The 13,622-nt window shown below is 44.3% G+C and overlaps 1 protein-coding gene across 1 annotated transcript; it reads left to right on the plus strand.

The window, feature by feature from the left end:
* The first annotated feature begins 11,207 nt into the window (after positions 1-11,207).
* On the plus strand, positions 11,208-12,233 carry LOC143728612 (trace amine-associated receptor 13c). The gene has a single exon (XM_077219409.1). It carries the CDS (start codon positions 11,208-11,210, stop codon positions 12,231-12,233), a length of 1,026 nt encoding a protein of 341 aa, XP_077075524.1.
* The last annotated feature ends 1,389 nt before the right edge of the window (positions 12,234-13,622 follow it).

Here is a 13,622-nt window from a genome sequence, read left to right on the forward strand (position 1 = left end):
GATCGTACTAGGACATGGTAACCCTTGATGTCTGGAAGGAAGCTCCTCAGAGCCCTGAACACAGCCAACATCTCTAGACAATTTATGTGCCAAGAATGATGATGGTCCTGCCACAGACCCATGGCAAAGCGGCCGTCCATGACCGCGCCCCAGCCAGTGAGGGAGGCGTCTGTCGAAACGGTTTTCCGGCGACATGACGCTCCTAACACTGGCCCTTGGGACAGGAACCAAGGTTTCTTCCATATTATTAGAGAACGAAGGCATCTGCGCGTTACTCTGATCATACGAAATGGATTCCCCTTGGGGGAAAACCCCTTGGCTTTCAGCCACCACTGAAGGGGCCTCATGTGTAGAAGGCCCAAAGGTATAATGTTGGATGCCGCTGCCATGAGGCCCAGCAGTCTTTGGAATTGCTTTACAGTAGTGGCCTGGCCTAGCTTTAACTTGAACACCATCGCCAGAATGGACTCGATACGCGCCGGAGACAAGCGTGCCTGCATCGTAGTCGGGTTCCACACAACGCCTAGAAACGTTGTGGACTGGGACGGTTCTAACACACTCTTCTTTGTGTTGAGTCTCAACCCCAATTTTTGAATGTGGCCAAGGCCGACATCTCGATGCCGAACTGACATTTCTCGAGACTGGGCCAGAATGAGCCAGTCGTCGATATAATTCAGTATGCGGATGCCCTGAAGTCTCAGTGGAGCAAGTGCTGCATCCATACATTTGGTGAATGTGCGGGGAGAGAGTGCTAGGCCGAACGGAAGAACCCGATATTGGTAAGCTTCGCCCCCGAAAGCGAACCTCAGGAACCTCCTGTGACATGGAAGGATGGATACGTGAAAATAGGCGTCTTTTAGATCTATCGTGACAAACCAGTCCTCGGATCTGATTTGACTCACGATGACAGGAATAGTGAGCATTTTGAACCTGAGCTTCATCAGAGACAGGTTCAAAACCCTGAGATCTAGAATTGGCCTCAACCCCCCATCCTTCTTTGGAACTATAAAGTACCGGCTGTAAAATCCGGACTCCCTGTCTGAATGAGGAACACGTTCTATGGCCTCCTTTAGCAGCAGAGATTGCACTTCTTGTTCCATCACCTGAGCCTGCTCTGGAACCACTGTAGTCTGCACCATCCCAGAACATTTGGGGGGGCGGTGCCCGAACTACAGTCTGTACCCTGACTTTATTATATGCAGGACCCATGCAGATATGTTGGGAAGATGATACCATGCCTCTACAAAATATACTAAGGGAACCAGCCTCTCGAGACTGGCCTCTGGTGTTTTTCGAGCACCCTTCTCGACCCCCTGAAGCGGAAGACCGACAGGGTGTAGTCGATACGGTTTTCGTGACCATAACTGATGCTCGTTTTTTATTTTTCGAGAAAAACGACCCACAGTGCGTTCGCTGGAATATGATGCGGCCCGAAGCGTCACCGACGTCGGGCAACTCACATCGTTTCCTAGAGGGCTCCGCTGTGAGCGGAGGGGACAGGAGGGGACAGCCCTCAGAGGTCCCACCACTCTGGCTAGGACCTCTTTCCTGAAGCCTGAAGGACATCCCTTAAATCGCCCTTCTGGCTGGGGGGCTTCTGCTGGGAGCGTTTCCTCCGTTGCCAAGCTCCCGGAGGAGGGGCTCTAGAGGAAACGCTCTCCCTTTGCTCTGCCCGGTGTGAGGAGCTGGTTGATGGCTGGGGCTGATGTTCTTGCCCCACCCTACTCGATTTGGACTTCAAATTTCGGGGGAGGAACTGCTGGAACGCCGCAGATTGCTATGGCCACCATAGCTGCCATAGAGCGGCCAATAGCGCGGGCCGTCTCTTTAGTGGCCCGGAGAGACAAATCTGTGTCTTTGCGCAACTCTGAAATATCTTCAGGAGTTGGCCCCTCCCCCTCGTCCAAATCTTTCAGGAGATCGGCCTGGTATGCTTGCAAGATAGCCATAGAGTGCAGACATGAACCAGCCCGACCTCCCGCCATGTAAGCCCTGCCTATTAAAGCAGATGTATCTCTGCAGGGCTTACTAGGCAGCGCAGGGGTTTTAAGCGAAGATGCCGACTCAGGAGATAGATAACCGGCTAGAGCTTCTTCGACTTTAGGCATCTTCCCATAACCCATGTCCCGTGCCCCCACAACATTGCTATAATCGACAACAGATGGACGGGAGACACGGGACGAATGCGGTTTATCCCACGATCTCGAGATCTCTTTGTGGAGATCGGGGAAAAACGGCAAACCCCGGCGCTGAGGCTGTGACCTGTGCCGCAGGAAACGCTCGTCTAACTTGCTTACGACTTGCGTTCCCTGCTCATCTTGTGGCCAGCTGATGTTAAGTCTGGCCACGGCACGAGTCACATCCTCCACCAGCTCCTCATAAGCTTGGCCGTGAACTGGCGATAATATATATAGGGATAGACAAATAACACCAAATAAGACAGACAGTCGTAACATAGAGCGATTGCTGAAGAGCGAAAAGCTAGTGTGTGTGTGTGCCGGCGTCGCTTTTATGCATCCGGTTATGCCGTCACATGTTACGTCATGACGCAACACCAATCAGGATTGGAATAGTTTCATTCATACTTCAGAGGCGCACGCTAAGGGAGCGTCCCCAAAGAGTCGATTCTCGACGCAGTGTTGAGTTCCCTCGAAAGGGAACAATTACTAAAATGCATACATCACCTGCTAAAATTCTCAGCATATAACTACGTGCAGGACAACACTTACTGAAAAATGAAGATAAGCTCTATTTTCCCTTTACAGGCACGGGTATACGGTATTCATATAACTGCCGTTCAGCGGAGATACAGGGAATACTGCACACAACGCGGAATACTGCACACAACGCAAAACATAAACTAGTCCCCAAATAGTCCCCATCAACCAAGCTCTTAAATAGTGGATACTCCTTGCTAATTGGTGCTCACAACCATCAATCACCACAACTCATCTCATTCATTCGGTTACATTTGCAACCACCTTTTACAAGACATGTAACAATAAATAGAAAAACACATAAGAGGGAATTACTGATGATTTTTTTTAAATTTTAGAATAAAAAATGAACAAATGAGCTTGTGTATGCCGAAGACCTTATTTCAAGCACTTAACCAACAACCCACTCAAAAAAACTAAAAAAAATTAGACTTCAGAACAATGGAATGGTAAGTGCTAAAATGCTAACCCGTTTCTGGGTTTTGGCCTACAAAATTAGGTTATCCCTGCACCACTCTTTTATGTATGACATAAAATACATATTGCATCCAGATTTTTTTTTTTTTATTAATTATAACACAAAATAAAAATGACTGAACATCAGAAGGTATGTTGAAAGAGTAGGCTACAACTAACTGTAATGATTCATGCCTCATATAATCATATATAATCGCGAAAGCAATGTTTCGACTGTGGAAAAAATAATAGCTTGTAAACATGTCACTGTTAAGTTTCTCAGAAAAACCATTCAATGTACATAGCTTGATAGTTAGCTAAATAAACTCCAGAGAGCGTTTTGCTAAATAAATGCACCATATTACGTGTTCATTACATTTTAAATCAACCTGTTCTTCAGTTGTGGTCTAATGGTTGGAGGGTTGGACTTGTAACCCAAAGGTCGAGGGTTCGATTCTAAATACCAGCAGGAAATGAATGAGGTACCTATCCCCCAACTCCTCCCCAGGCGCCGCAGTGAATGGCTGCCCACTTCTCCGAGTGTGACGGCCCGCAGGGTTCTGTGACTGTCTATAGCAGAGGTCTTCAATCCTGGAGGGCCACTGTCCTGCAGAGTTTAGTTCCAACCTGCTTCAGCACACCTGCCTTTGTATATTCAAGCGATCCTGAAGAGCTTTATGAGCTAATTCAGGTGTGTTTGATTAGGGTTGGAACTAAACTCTGCAGGAAAGTGGCCCTCCAGGAGCAGGATTCAAGACCTCTGGTCTATAGTTTACACAAGTTCAGAAAAAAACTTTTTGATTTAAATTTAATCGTGGAATTGTTAATACTTGTCCTAAACCTTATTCATCTCAATGGCAGTATTTTGGCTGAGCAGAAGTAGCCTACATGTGTCACACACTGGCTAGAGCAGGTGGAGCTGAAGACCAGCAGAGCAGAAGGGACTGAATACCCCCATGGTGGAGCAGGCGAACCTGAAGACCAATGGGAGCCAGTGGTCCTGATAACAGTGGAGCATGGAACCATGACGGTACTGGCCATGCTGGATACTGTGGCAAAACTGAAGCAGAGCATAGATAGATTATCTACAGCCTCAATGGCCATAACAGGGAGCTAAGAAGAAAGTTCAGAATCGGCTTCCGTGGCCGTGACTGGGCAGACAAAGGGTTCAAGAATGGCTTTCTTGGCCGATACTGGACAGGCAGAGAGTTCATAGATGGCCTCCTTGGCCATAACAGGGCTGATAGAGAGTTCAGATTTTACTTTTTTGATTGGGCAGACAGAAAGTTCATATCATGATGAGTCGAGACTCCAGCGCAGCGGCCGAGACGAGACAAGACTCTGGCATGACGGCCATGTCGTAAAGAGACAAGACTCTCCCGTGGTATTTACTGTAGGAGCGTCAAGTTCCTCATCAGCCACTCCAGCAATAAATGATGAACCGCTCAGCATTAGGGCAAAGTCAATATATTGAACAAGAGTCTAGTGAGGGGTATGCTGAGACATGAAATTAGATGTTAATTTAAGGCAACACGAAAAAAGGTCTTTAAGTGCCTCGTCATTAAAGTCAACCAATACAAAGTCCTCTACAAAATCCTCAATGGCCCGGTCATCTTGGCGAAGGCTAAAAAGAGAGGTTGCTGCTAGATCCATGCCTTTCTTTTGTTGAAGGTTGTGATAGGTTATTTCGAAAAACTGCTTCATGAAACTCCGAAACCTTTACGAATCTTTTGTTTCGAATCAGTGGTTCGGAGGATGTATCAAACTGCCAAAGTCATGTGATTTCAGTAAACAAGGCATTGTTACATCCTTACTGTTTAGAAATGTTTAGAAATTTCAATGGTTCCCTGCTGTTAGGCGATCTCTGTGAACCCATGAATCATGCAGATTCACAGAGATCGCACCCTAGCGGCGAACCATTGAACAAGTGTCTATGGTTTTTATCTGATCTCTCATCAGTTTTATACATTTGTAGACATTTTAATGAGACATAATAAATAAATAAAGACAATAATTAAAAGGAATAATAGTAGTTAATAGTCTCTTATTGTCCCCGTTTAGCTGAGCCATGGAACAAACAAAACAAGCACTGAAAATTGATTTAAAAAATCTGTGTATGATTCGTTCAGTCGGTTTTTGATTTAATATTGAAATTAGAAAAATGAGAAAAACAGTTTCTTTTTGGGTTTTTTCATTTCTTCCAAAAAAACAAAACCAAGAATTCAGCTTGATTTTTCGTGTTTCATTCTGAGCAGAGCCACATACAGATATCTCTATATGGCTCTGGTTGTGAGGTAGAAAAATGAATAAACAGCTTGAATATTCGATTTCTACACGCAGGCGGGAATGAAACGCCCCTTTCCTCTGATTTGTCAGCCGAAGATCAAACTGTTCTGTCATCAGTTCTTCCTCAGTTACGCACAGCAGAATAAGAGTCCTCCGCTGCTGCAGCTGATGTGCGGATCCTTATCTCGTTTATCGCAACTACTAGATTTAATCTGTTTCTCACTAAACAACCAGACTAATGAATGGCTCGACACAACCCGTACCTGGGAAGAGCCTAGATAGGACTTTCTTCTGTGTAGGTATAAATTCACCTACTCTGGTATGGCAGGGTATAAATGACGGCTGATAGCATTGTCTCCCTCGCCGAGTAAGTTAAATATATATATATAATTAATTATAAATTAAATATTTTAGACACTAATACAAAAAGGAAAGAATAATGCATGTAGCCTATATAATAGGCCTAACGTTTACGCATGAACTGTCATTCAGACTGACTATCTAACAACTGGAGAACAGAGAACAACAGAGATATTAAAATACATACTCTTCTGAGTTTTATGATGTAGGCCTTGTGTTTTATAAAAATGTATTAGCTTTATTTAATTTTTTAGCTTTAAAAATTTAATATATAGGCTATCTAAAGGATGCGTGCTTGTGCGTGGCACTCCGGGTCTAAAACACACGTGCGTCATATCGTTGTAAAAAACGCGTTTTATTATTAGCCTATTCAGAAATAGTGTAAAAGACCGGTAAATAAGATACAAAATTAACATTATAAACAATATTAAAAACATATAAGCTATGCATATTTTACTTCCCCTTACTGTAGCCTATGTCAAATTCTTAAATGAATGGTATTCAGAAAACAACAAGAATGAAAAATAAGTAGCCACGTATAATAAAAATATACATAGTAGCCTATAAAAACAGCCAATTGTGCCCTTTATTACAAACAATATTTAGCCTATTTTAAACGGCAAGCCTAAACGAATTTATTTGAATCTAAATTGAAACTGTGCTGACATTTAGTTCGCGCATCTCTCATTCGGTCCAACGTTTCCATATTTGCAATGTAACATTTGGATGCTAACTATTAATGAAAAGAATGCTTCGTACTTAAATTGAGTCCTATATAGCACGAATGCTAAATCAGCATCTTCAAGGGAAATGAGCTTGGAATAACAGTAAGTTATGTCAACTGACCGGCACAGCCTTTGTACAAAAGACAAATTAAATTAAGCAGAATAACTTTTTATATGTTTGGTTCAGTATTATTTTAATAATGAAAGGCTGCGATGTCAAGTTAGCAATGCCAGAAGTGAACTGAAAATATGTTGTGTAAGATGCACCAGCGACATTACTTGGATTTGTTCCTCAGCTGGGGAAATAACTTAATACTCTGTCATTCAATACTCTGTCATTCGAAACAGTAAAATGTATATTGTTATTTGGGTACATTCAAAATGACTACAAAATGTCATGCCTTTGAAAAATAAAGAAAACAACACGATGCTCTGCTTTAATGCGTCTCCGTCTCCTTGAACATGTTTCTGGCGCATACCAAAAATGAACCAAGATACAGTGAATAGCATTCTTGGCACGCCTAGTTTTGAAAGACAACATTTAGATTATTTGAAGTAAAATGCACTATATAGATGAGCCAACACCGGGCCCTTATGCAGGATTATCAAGGCGGGCCCCCTACTACAGCACGTGATGACACAATGTCCGCGAGTAGGCTACCATGAATAGGACAGGACAGGATCCTGTATAGTAGCAACTACAGGGGGGAAGCCATAGTGCATTTAGGTTCATCCTCTCACGGGCCAGGCCCAGGCCCAGAGAGCCACCCTGTCTGGGTGTAAATCTCCCTGTTCACTTGGGATAATAGGTCTGTGCGGAGGGGGAGGCTAGAGATGCGCGGTTGGTGGTTATAGCCGCGGACTCCGCGGATAAACCGCGGATCGGGCGGGCGGTTTCAAGTCTAGCGGCTGTCATCAGCACCGGATGGCAGGCGGGTGCGGTTTTGAAAATTGGTCAAAAACGTTGGTGCGGCTGGATGGCGGACGGATGATGAGTTTTGTGATGCGGTTGCGGATGAAATAATAGCCCATCCGCGCATCTCTAGGTGCTTTGGGCCACCTGGGTGCTATCAGAATGAGAGACAGGCCCTGCTCTCTTACCCTGGCCAGTGTGGGAATTACCAGGCGCAGGGGAGGAAAAGTATACAGCAGCACTTTGGGCCATGGTTGGGCCAGTGCTTCCACCCAGTGGGGCGCGTCCACGTCCTTTAGCGAAAAGAACATAGGACAATGGTGGTTCGCGTGAGGCGAATAGATCTACGGTTGCCTGTCCGAATCTCATCCATATCCTACCCACTATCTGAGGGTGGAGGTGCCAATCTCCATAAATTGGGTTCCCCCTCGAAAGAAGGTCCGCGACTCTGTTCAGAATACCTGGGATATGTGTCGCGTGTAAGGGCAGAAAAAAACATCTGCTCCACACCAAAAGCTTGTGAGCTAGAGCGTGAAGTTTTGACGAGCGCACGCCACCTTGACGGTTGATGTAAGCCAATGCTGTGGTATTTTCGCAGTGTACGAGCACATGATGTCCCTGCAGACGAGGCAGAAAATTATTCAGAGCTTTCCATATGGTCATAAGCTCTAAATAATTTATGTGCATGGAACGTTGTCTGCTCGGCCAGAAACCGTTCACCATTCTGTCCTCCTGGTTGGCACCCCAGCCTGTTAGGGATGCGTCTGTCGTCACAACTTTCCGCATCATAACCGTCCCCAGATGGGTTCCCTGTGCGTAAAAGTCTGCGCTCTTCCGGTGGCGCAAAGCTGCCGAGCATGCACGTGTCACTGTTACAGAGCGGCAAAGATCGCTTATCGGGCTGACATGTAGTGACAAAACCCATTTCATGAACGCTCTCATTCTCAAGAGTCCCAGCGACAAAACCTGGATAGATGAAGCCATAATACCCTGCAGCCTGAGGCATGTATGATATTGTACTTTCGCCCCGTCTCTGAACTGCGACAGACACTTCATTAGAGAGAGAATGCGCTCTTGAGAGAGACGCACTCGCATGCAGACTGAGTTCAACTCCAAGCCCAGGAAAATCACAGTCTGACTGGGTGTAAAATTGCTCTTGTTCACATTCACCCTGAACCCAAGAGATGTGATGTGTGTGAGCACTTGGCAGGTGTCCTGCAACACTTTCTCCTTTGATTTGGCTATAATGAGCCAATTGTCTATGTATGTCAAAATCCTCAGACCTGACATTCTCAGGGGTGCCAAGCCCACCTCCACACACAGACAAAAACTCCTTGGGCTTAACGAGAGCCCAAACTGGAGAACTTTGAATTCGTAACATGTGCCTTAGTAGGCGAAACAAAGACAGTTCCTGTGTGGCGGAGGTCCAAGATAGGGCGGAGAGACAATAGCGGGAATAAAATCCCTGGTTTATCAGATTGGGGGGCACCACCTGAATCCCTCCCTTGTTTAGAAGAGAGAACGCCGTTGAAATGCAGGGGTTTCATAGCAAACTGCAGTCCGTAGCCCTGCATTATTGTACGCTTTTATTAGATTGGGGGGCACCACCTGAATCACTTCCTTGTTTAAAAGAGAGAACGCCGTTGAAATGCGGGGGTTTCATAGCAAACTGCAGTCCGTAACCCTGCATTATTGTACGCGTAACCAATTCGGGAGCCGAAACAGTTTGCCAAGCCAATTCGTGACTTGCGAGTGTTCCCACCCGAGCCAAATTGGCGCTGTGTAAACCCAGGTGGCTTATTTGTGATGCAATGGCGCCCTCTAGTGGACGAACTAGTGATGACATGCAGGGGTTCAAAGAGATTTCCTCTCTTTGGAAATGATCTCTTAATGGCCCCATCGGCCGAACATCAGGCAGGACGCTTGCGTTTCGAGTCGGTGGGGGTAGTGTTCGCGGGTTTTCCCTTCGTGGCAAGAGTCGGTTTCCCCCAGGGTTTAGCAGAGGGTGGGTTGCTGTGTCGTGGCTGGGGTTTGTTACGGGGCCAAAATTTGGCAAAATTTTCATAACAAATCAAATAAGTCGTCCAAAATCTCCGCCTGGTAAGCGGAGAGGAGGGAGGAGACAGCCTTGACAGCCAAGGCCGAGGATCTATTCGCGGCCTGGTGCACCGAAGCAGAAAAACCGTCCATTTAGTGAGGCAAGACTGGATTTGGGGGAGCGAGCAGCCCGCCCTGAATGGGGTTGAGGTGCCTGGTGATGGATGACTCGATAGCGGGAGCATCACCCATGCCGAGAGCCACCATATCCCTCACCTCTAGACTCGCAAGACCGTGTTTGAGATCGATTGGGTCGCTCCAGTAGTGCCTCATATACTTCACGCACGCTGGGAGGACGGGGAAGAGTTGTTTCCTCGGACCAGGAGGGGGTCCCAGCACTTTCTCATCATAAATGTCCTTCTCCTGGTCGGTGGCGCCCTGTGGAGCCGGCCACTCAATGTTGAGGCGAGCGGCTGCTTGCTCATACTCTTCCAGGAGGATGGACTGAGGCAAGGCCGCGGGGGTGTTGGCCTGGGGAGCGGCAGAGGGCGGGATGGCCTCCTCGTCCTCTAAGACCCCTAGTTGTCATCACCAGAACCACAAACACAAACGTCATCACTAGAAACAAACTGTCACACCTAGTGGAGGCTACGTAAAGTGAGCAGCGTAAATCCAACCGAACTGTGTAAGTGCAGAGATCGTGAGAAGCGAATGTTAACTGGAGAACAGCAGCGCTTGCAGGCGTTATATGCTCTCAGGAAAGGGGGTGGGGCCTTACCTGGTATTGGCTGCGACATTCTGTCTGTCTAGCCAGACTTGATGCAATTGGATGCTTCTGCAAGGTCAGGTACGGATGCCCTTCCCATAGGTGGATCTCGAACACGAGATGATGAAAGAGAACAAAAGATTATCAAAATAAGAGTCCATGAAACAGAGATATAAGCTGCATCCCAATTCAGAGGCTTCGAAGGACACAGACTTGCTACGAAGGTTGGAATGACCAAATAATGAGTTAAATGGGATGGTCTAGCCTATGGAGGGTTATTCTGGTCGCCAAGCATATGTGACAGCTGCTGTTGACGAGTGGCAGTAACATTTATACTAGAAATTTTTTGAAAGTTATATTAAACTGTCTGAAAACAAAACAGGGTTCACAAACTGTCTAAATATGGTAGAGTTTTGTATATATATATGAGTATAGAATGTATATAATCGCATCTTAGTCAGATATGTCAACATTTGAACTACTTTAAAGTTTATTTTTATTTTTTAAATTTGTATCATTAGATATTTGAGTAAGTTAAAACCAAATACTTATGTTTAACAGTGTATTTCAGCAATTTCTCTAAAAAATTAAATCCTGTCATCACTGGTGCACAATGAATTATATAACATGTATAATGACAACGGGACTAATTGGCTGCTATCTTTGCTCATTAATTCCAGATATTTTTGGGATTTGCAATGAGATAAACGGTCAAGCTTTCATTTCTCTTGCCAATTACACAATTTTACCTGAAATATATATTTTTTATGTAGCATAAAAAAATAGCTCTTAATTAAAAAGCTCTTAATTTTTAATGAGTTCTTGATTGTCATTTGTTGCCTGTGATAGTGTGGGAGGGTCAGAGAAGAACATGAAGAGTATTTAAAGCCCTAACTAGACTAAATAAAACACAATTTTATAGGTTTTTGTTTACTAAGACAGGCAGGATGGATTTATCTTCACAAGAATATGATCCCTCTGAGTTTTGTTTTCCTGCAGTGAACAATTCTTGTCTTAAAGGCACACACTTTGTGTCCACTCAGACTGTGTTGTATCTCATATTGGTGTTGGCGATGACTGTGACTATTCTAGGAAATTCGGTGGTCATCATCTCCATAGCGCACTTCAAACAGCTCCAGACTCCCACTAATATCCTGGTGATGTCTCTGGCTCTAGCGGACCTGCTGCTTGGACTGGTGGTCATGCCTTTTAGTATGATCCGTTCTGTCAATGGTTGCTGGTACTATGGAGATACCGTCTGTTTGCTCCACTCCAGTTTCGACTTATTTCTCACATCTGTGTCTATTTTTCATCTCATTTTTATTGCTATTGATCGACATCAGGCTGTGTGTTATCCACTTCAATACCCTACGAGAATAACCATACCTGTTGCATGGGTCATGGTGCTGATAAGTTGGAGCATGGCTGCATTATATTCATATGGTTTGGTGTATTCAAAAGCTAATGTTGAAGGACTGGAGGAATTTATTGAATCCATATACTGTATGGGAAGTTGCACTCTGCTTTTCAATGCATTGTGGTCTGTTTTGGACACGTTGCTAACTTTTTTCTTTCCTTGTTCTGTCATGGTTGGACTGTATGCAAGAATTTTCGTAATTGCAAGAAAGCACATTAGAGCAATTGATGATGCAATCCAGCATGATAATGAAAGCACGTTTAAGAGCTCTCGACGATCTGAGCGCAAAGCAGCAAAAACTCTCGGTGTGGTCGTGGGTGCCTTTATTATTTGTTGGCTGCCGTTTTTTATTAACTCTATGATTGATCCCTACATCAACTTTTCCACCCCAGTTGCTCTTTTTGAAGTGTTTGTCTGGTTAGGTTACATTAACTCAACCATAAACCCCATCATATATGGCCTTTTCTATCCATGGTTTAGAAAAACCCTTTTTCTCATTATAACAATGAAAATATTTGCACCAAACTCATCTGATATCAATGTTTTCACTGTTTGATTCCATTTCTGATCTCACTTTGCAGCACATGCACTGATGCTTCCATTTGCAGATCACATAAAGTACAATGTAAAATCAGATGTATCTGTGATACATTAAAGGGTGATCTAAAATCAGATCTTTGGCACACTTACAGCATATTACTGTGCATTATGCATGACATTAAATACAAATTTATGGAGTCAATATAATGCCACATAGCTTTGCAAAAAAATAAAGTATAGCACAAAAAAAAAAGTTTTGCAAAACAAAAATAAATGATTGAGCAAAAAAAAAATGTTTTACTCACAAAAATAAAGAACGGCAAAGGGGGTAAAAAGTACTGAGGAAAAAAATAGTTTTGCAAACAAAAATAAAGAATTGAAAAATAAAAAAAGTACTGCAAAAAGAAAGATATAATTAATTTCAAAAATCAATGACAGCTGTAATCCTATTTTATATCTGCAACATATTTTCCATACTTATACCCTGGGTACTGTAAGTTATTTGCAAGGCTGCTTTTATTCTGCGTTTCAGTCAAGCGTGTGCTCTCAATACCGTTTTTCCTTTGCGTTTCACTTTACTCTTTGCGTTTCTCTTCATGGCACTGTTTTAACGTGGGGGTGGAGTCAAGAAACCCTGCAAAGCCGCGTCATCAGCAGGAGACGCAGATTGCAAAAAGTCGTGGTCAGTTTTAGACACATTACAAATTTTTTTTTCTTGCCTTGTTCAGTCATGGTTGAATTTTATCTGAGTATTTTTGTAGTTGCAAAAAAACATTTTATGAACAATCGGTCAGTTAAACCATCATGAAAAGGAGAATGTGTTAAAAAGCTCTCAACAAAGCAAAAAAACTCTCGGTGTGGTCGTGGGTGCCTTTATTATTTGCTGGCAGCGTTTTTTTATTAACTCTATGATCAGTGCTTTAAGTGGGCCGGTACACGCCGGTACTCAGTACCGCCACTTCCAAATATAGCTCTTGAGCGTACCGCCACCTCTCAGTGCGCCCAGAATGTGCTTTTAGCGTACCGGTACGCTCATTTGCACATCTGTTTTAAATCTTTGGCTGCGCTGTCGCTTTTCAGAGCGCCCTTCACAATGTATGGCGTTATTTTTTAGTCAAAAGTTATGAGCGTGTAAGACATGCTCACGAGCACATTATGTTATTTCACACGCGCAAAAATGAACCTTCAGCTGGCATGATAAAAGTACTCGCGCACAAATTCAACAACCGAGAGGTGTACAGGTAGCTGCGAGCGAGCGCCTGGCATACTCTCATAGGTTAACTCTGCTTGTACAGTGGAATCTTGCTCGCGCGCAGCGGGCTTCTGCTCGCGGAGTGCTGTTTTGCTCGCGCAGTGGATTTCTGCTCGCTTAGCTGATTTCTGCTCCCTCGAGTCTACATGACTT

This window comes from Siphateles boraxobius, unplaced genomic scaffold (assembly GCF_051911475.1).
Source record: "Siphateles boraxobius isolate OS27281-9 unplaced genomic scaffold, OSU_SipBor_1 8, whole genome shotgun sequence".
In the NCBI taxonomy this organism is placed as follows: Eukaryota; Metazoa; Chordata; class Actinopteri; order Cypriniformes; family Leuciscidae; genus Siphateles; species Siphateles boraxobius.

Bases quoted from the DNA above. Each gene is read 5' to 3' on its own strand.
- LOC143728612 (XM_077219409.1), top strand. From the start codon at position 11,208: ATGGATTTATCTTCACAAGAATATGATCCCTCTGAGTTTTGTTTTCCT.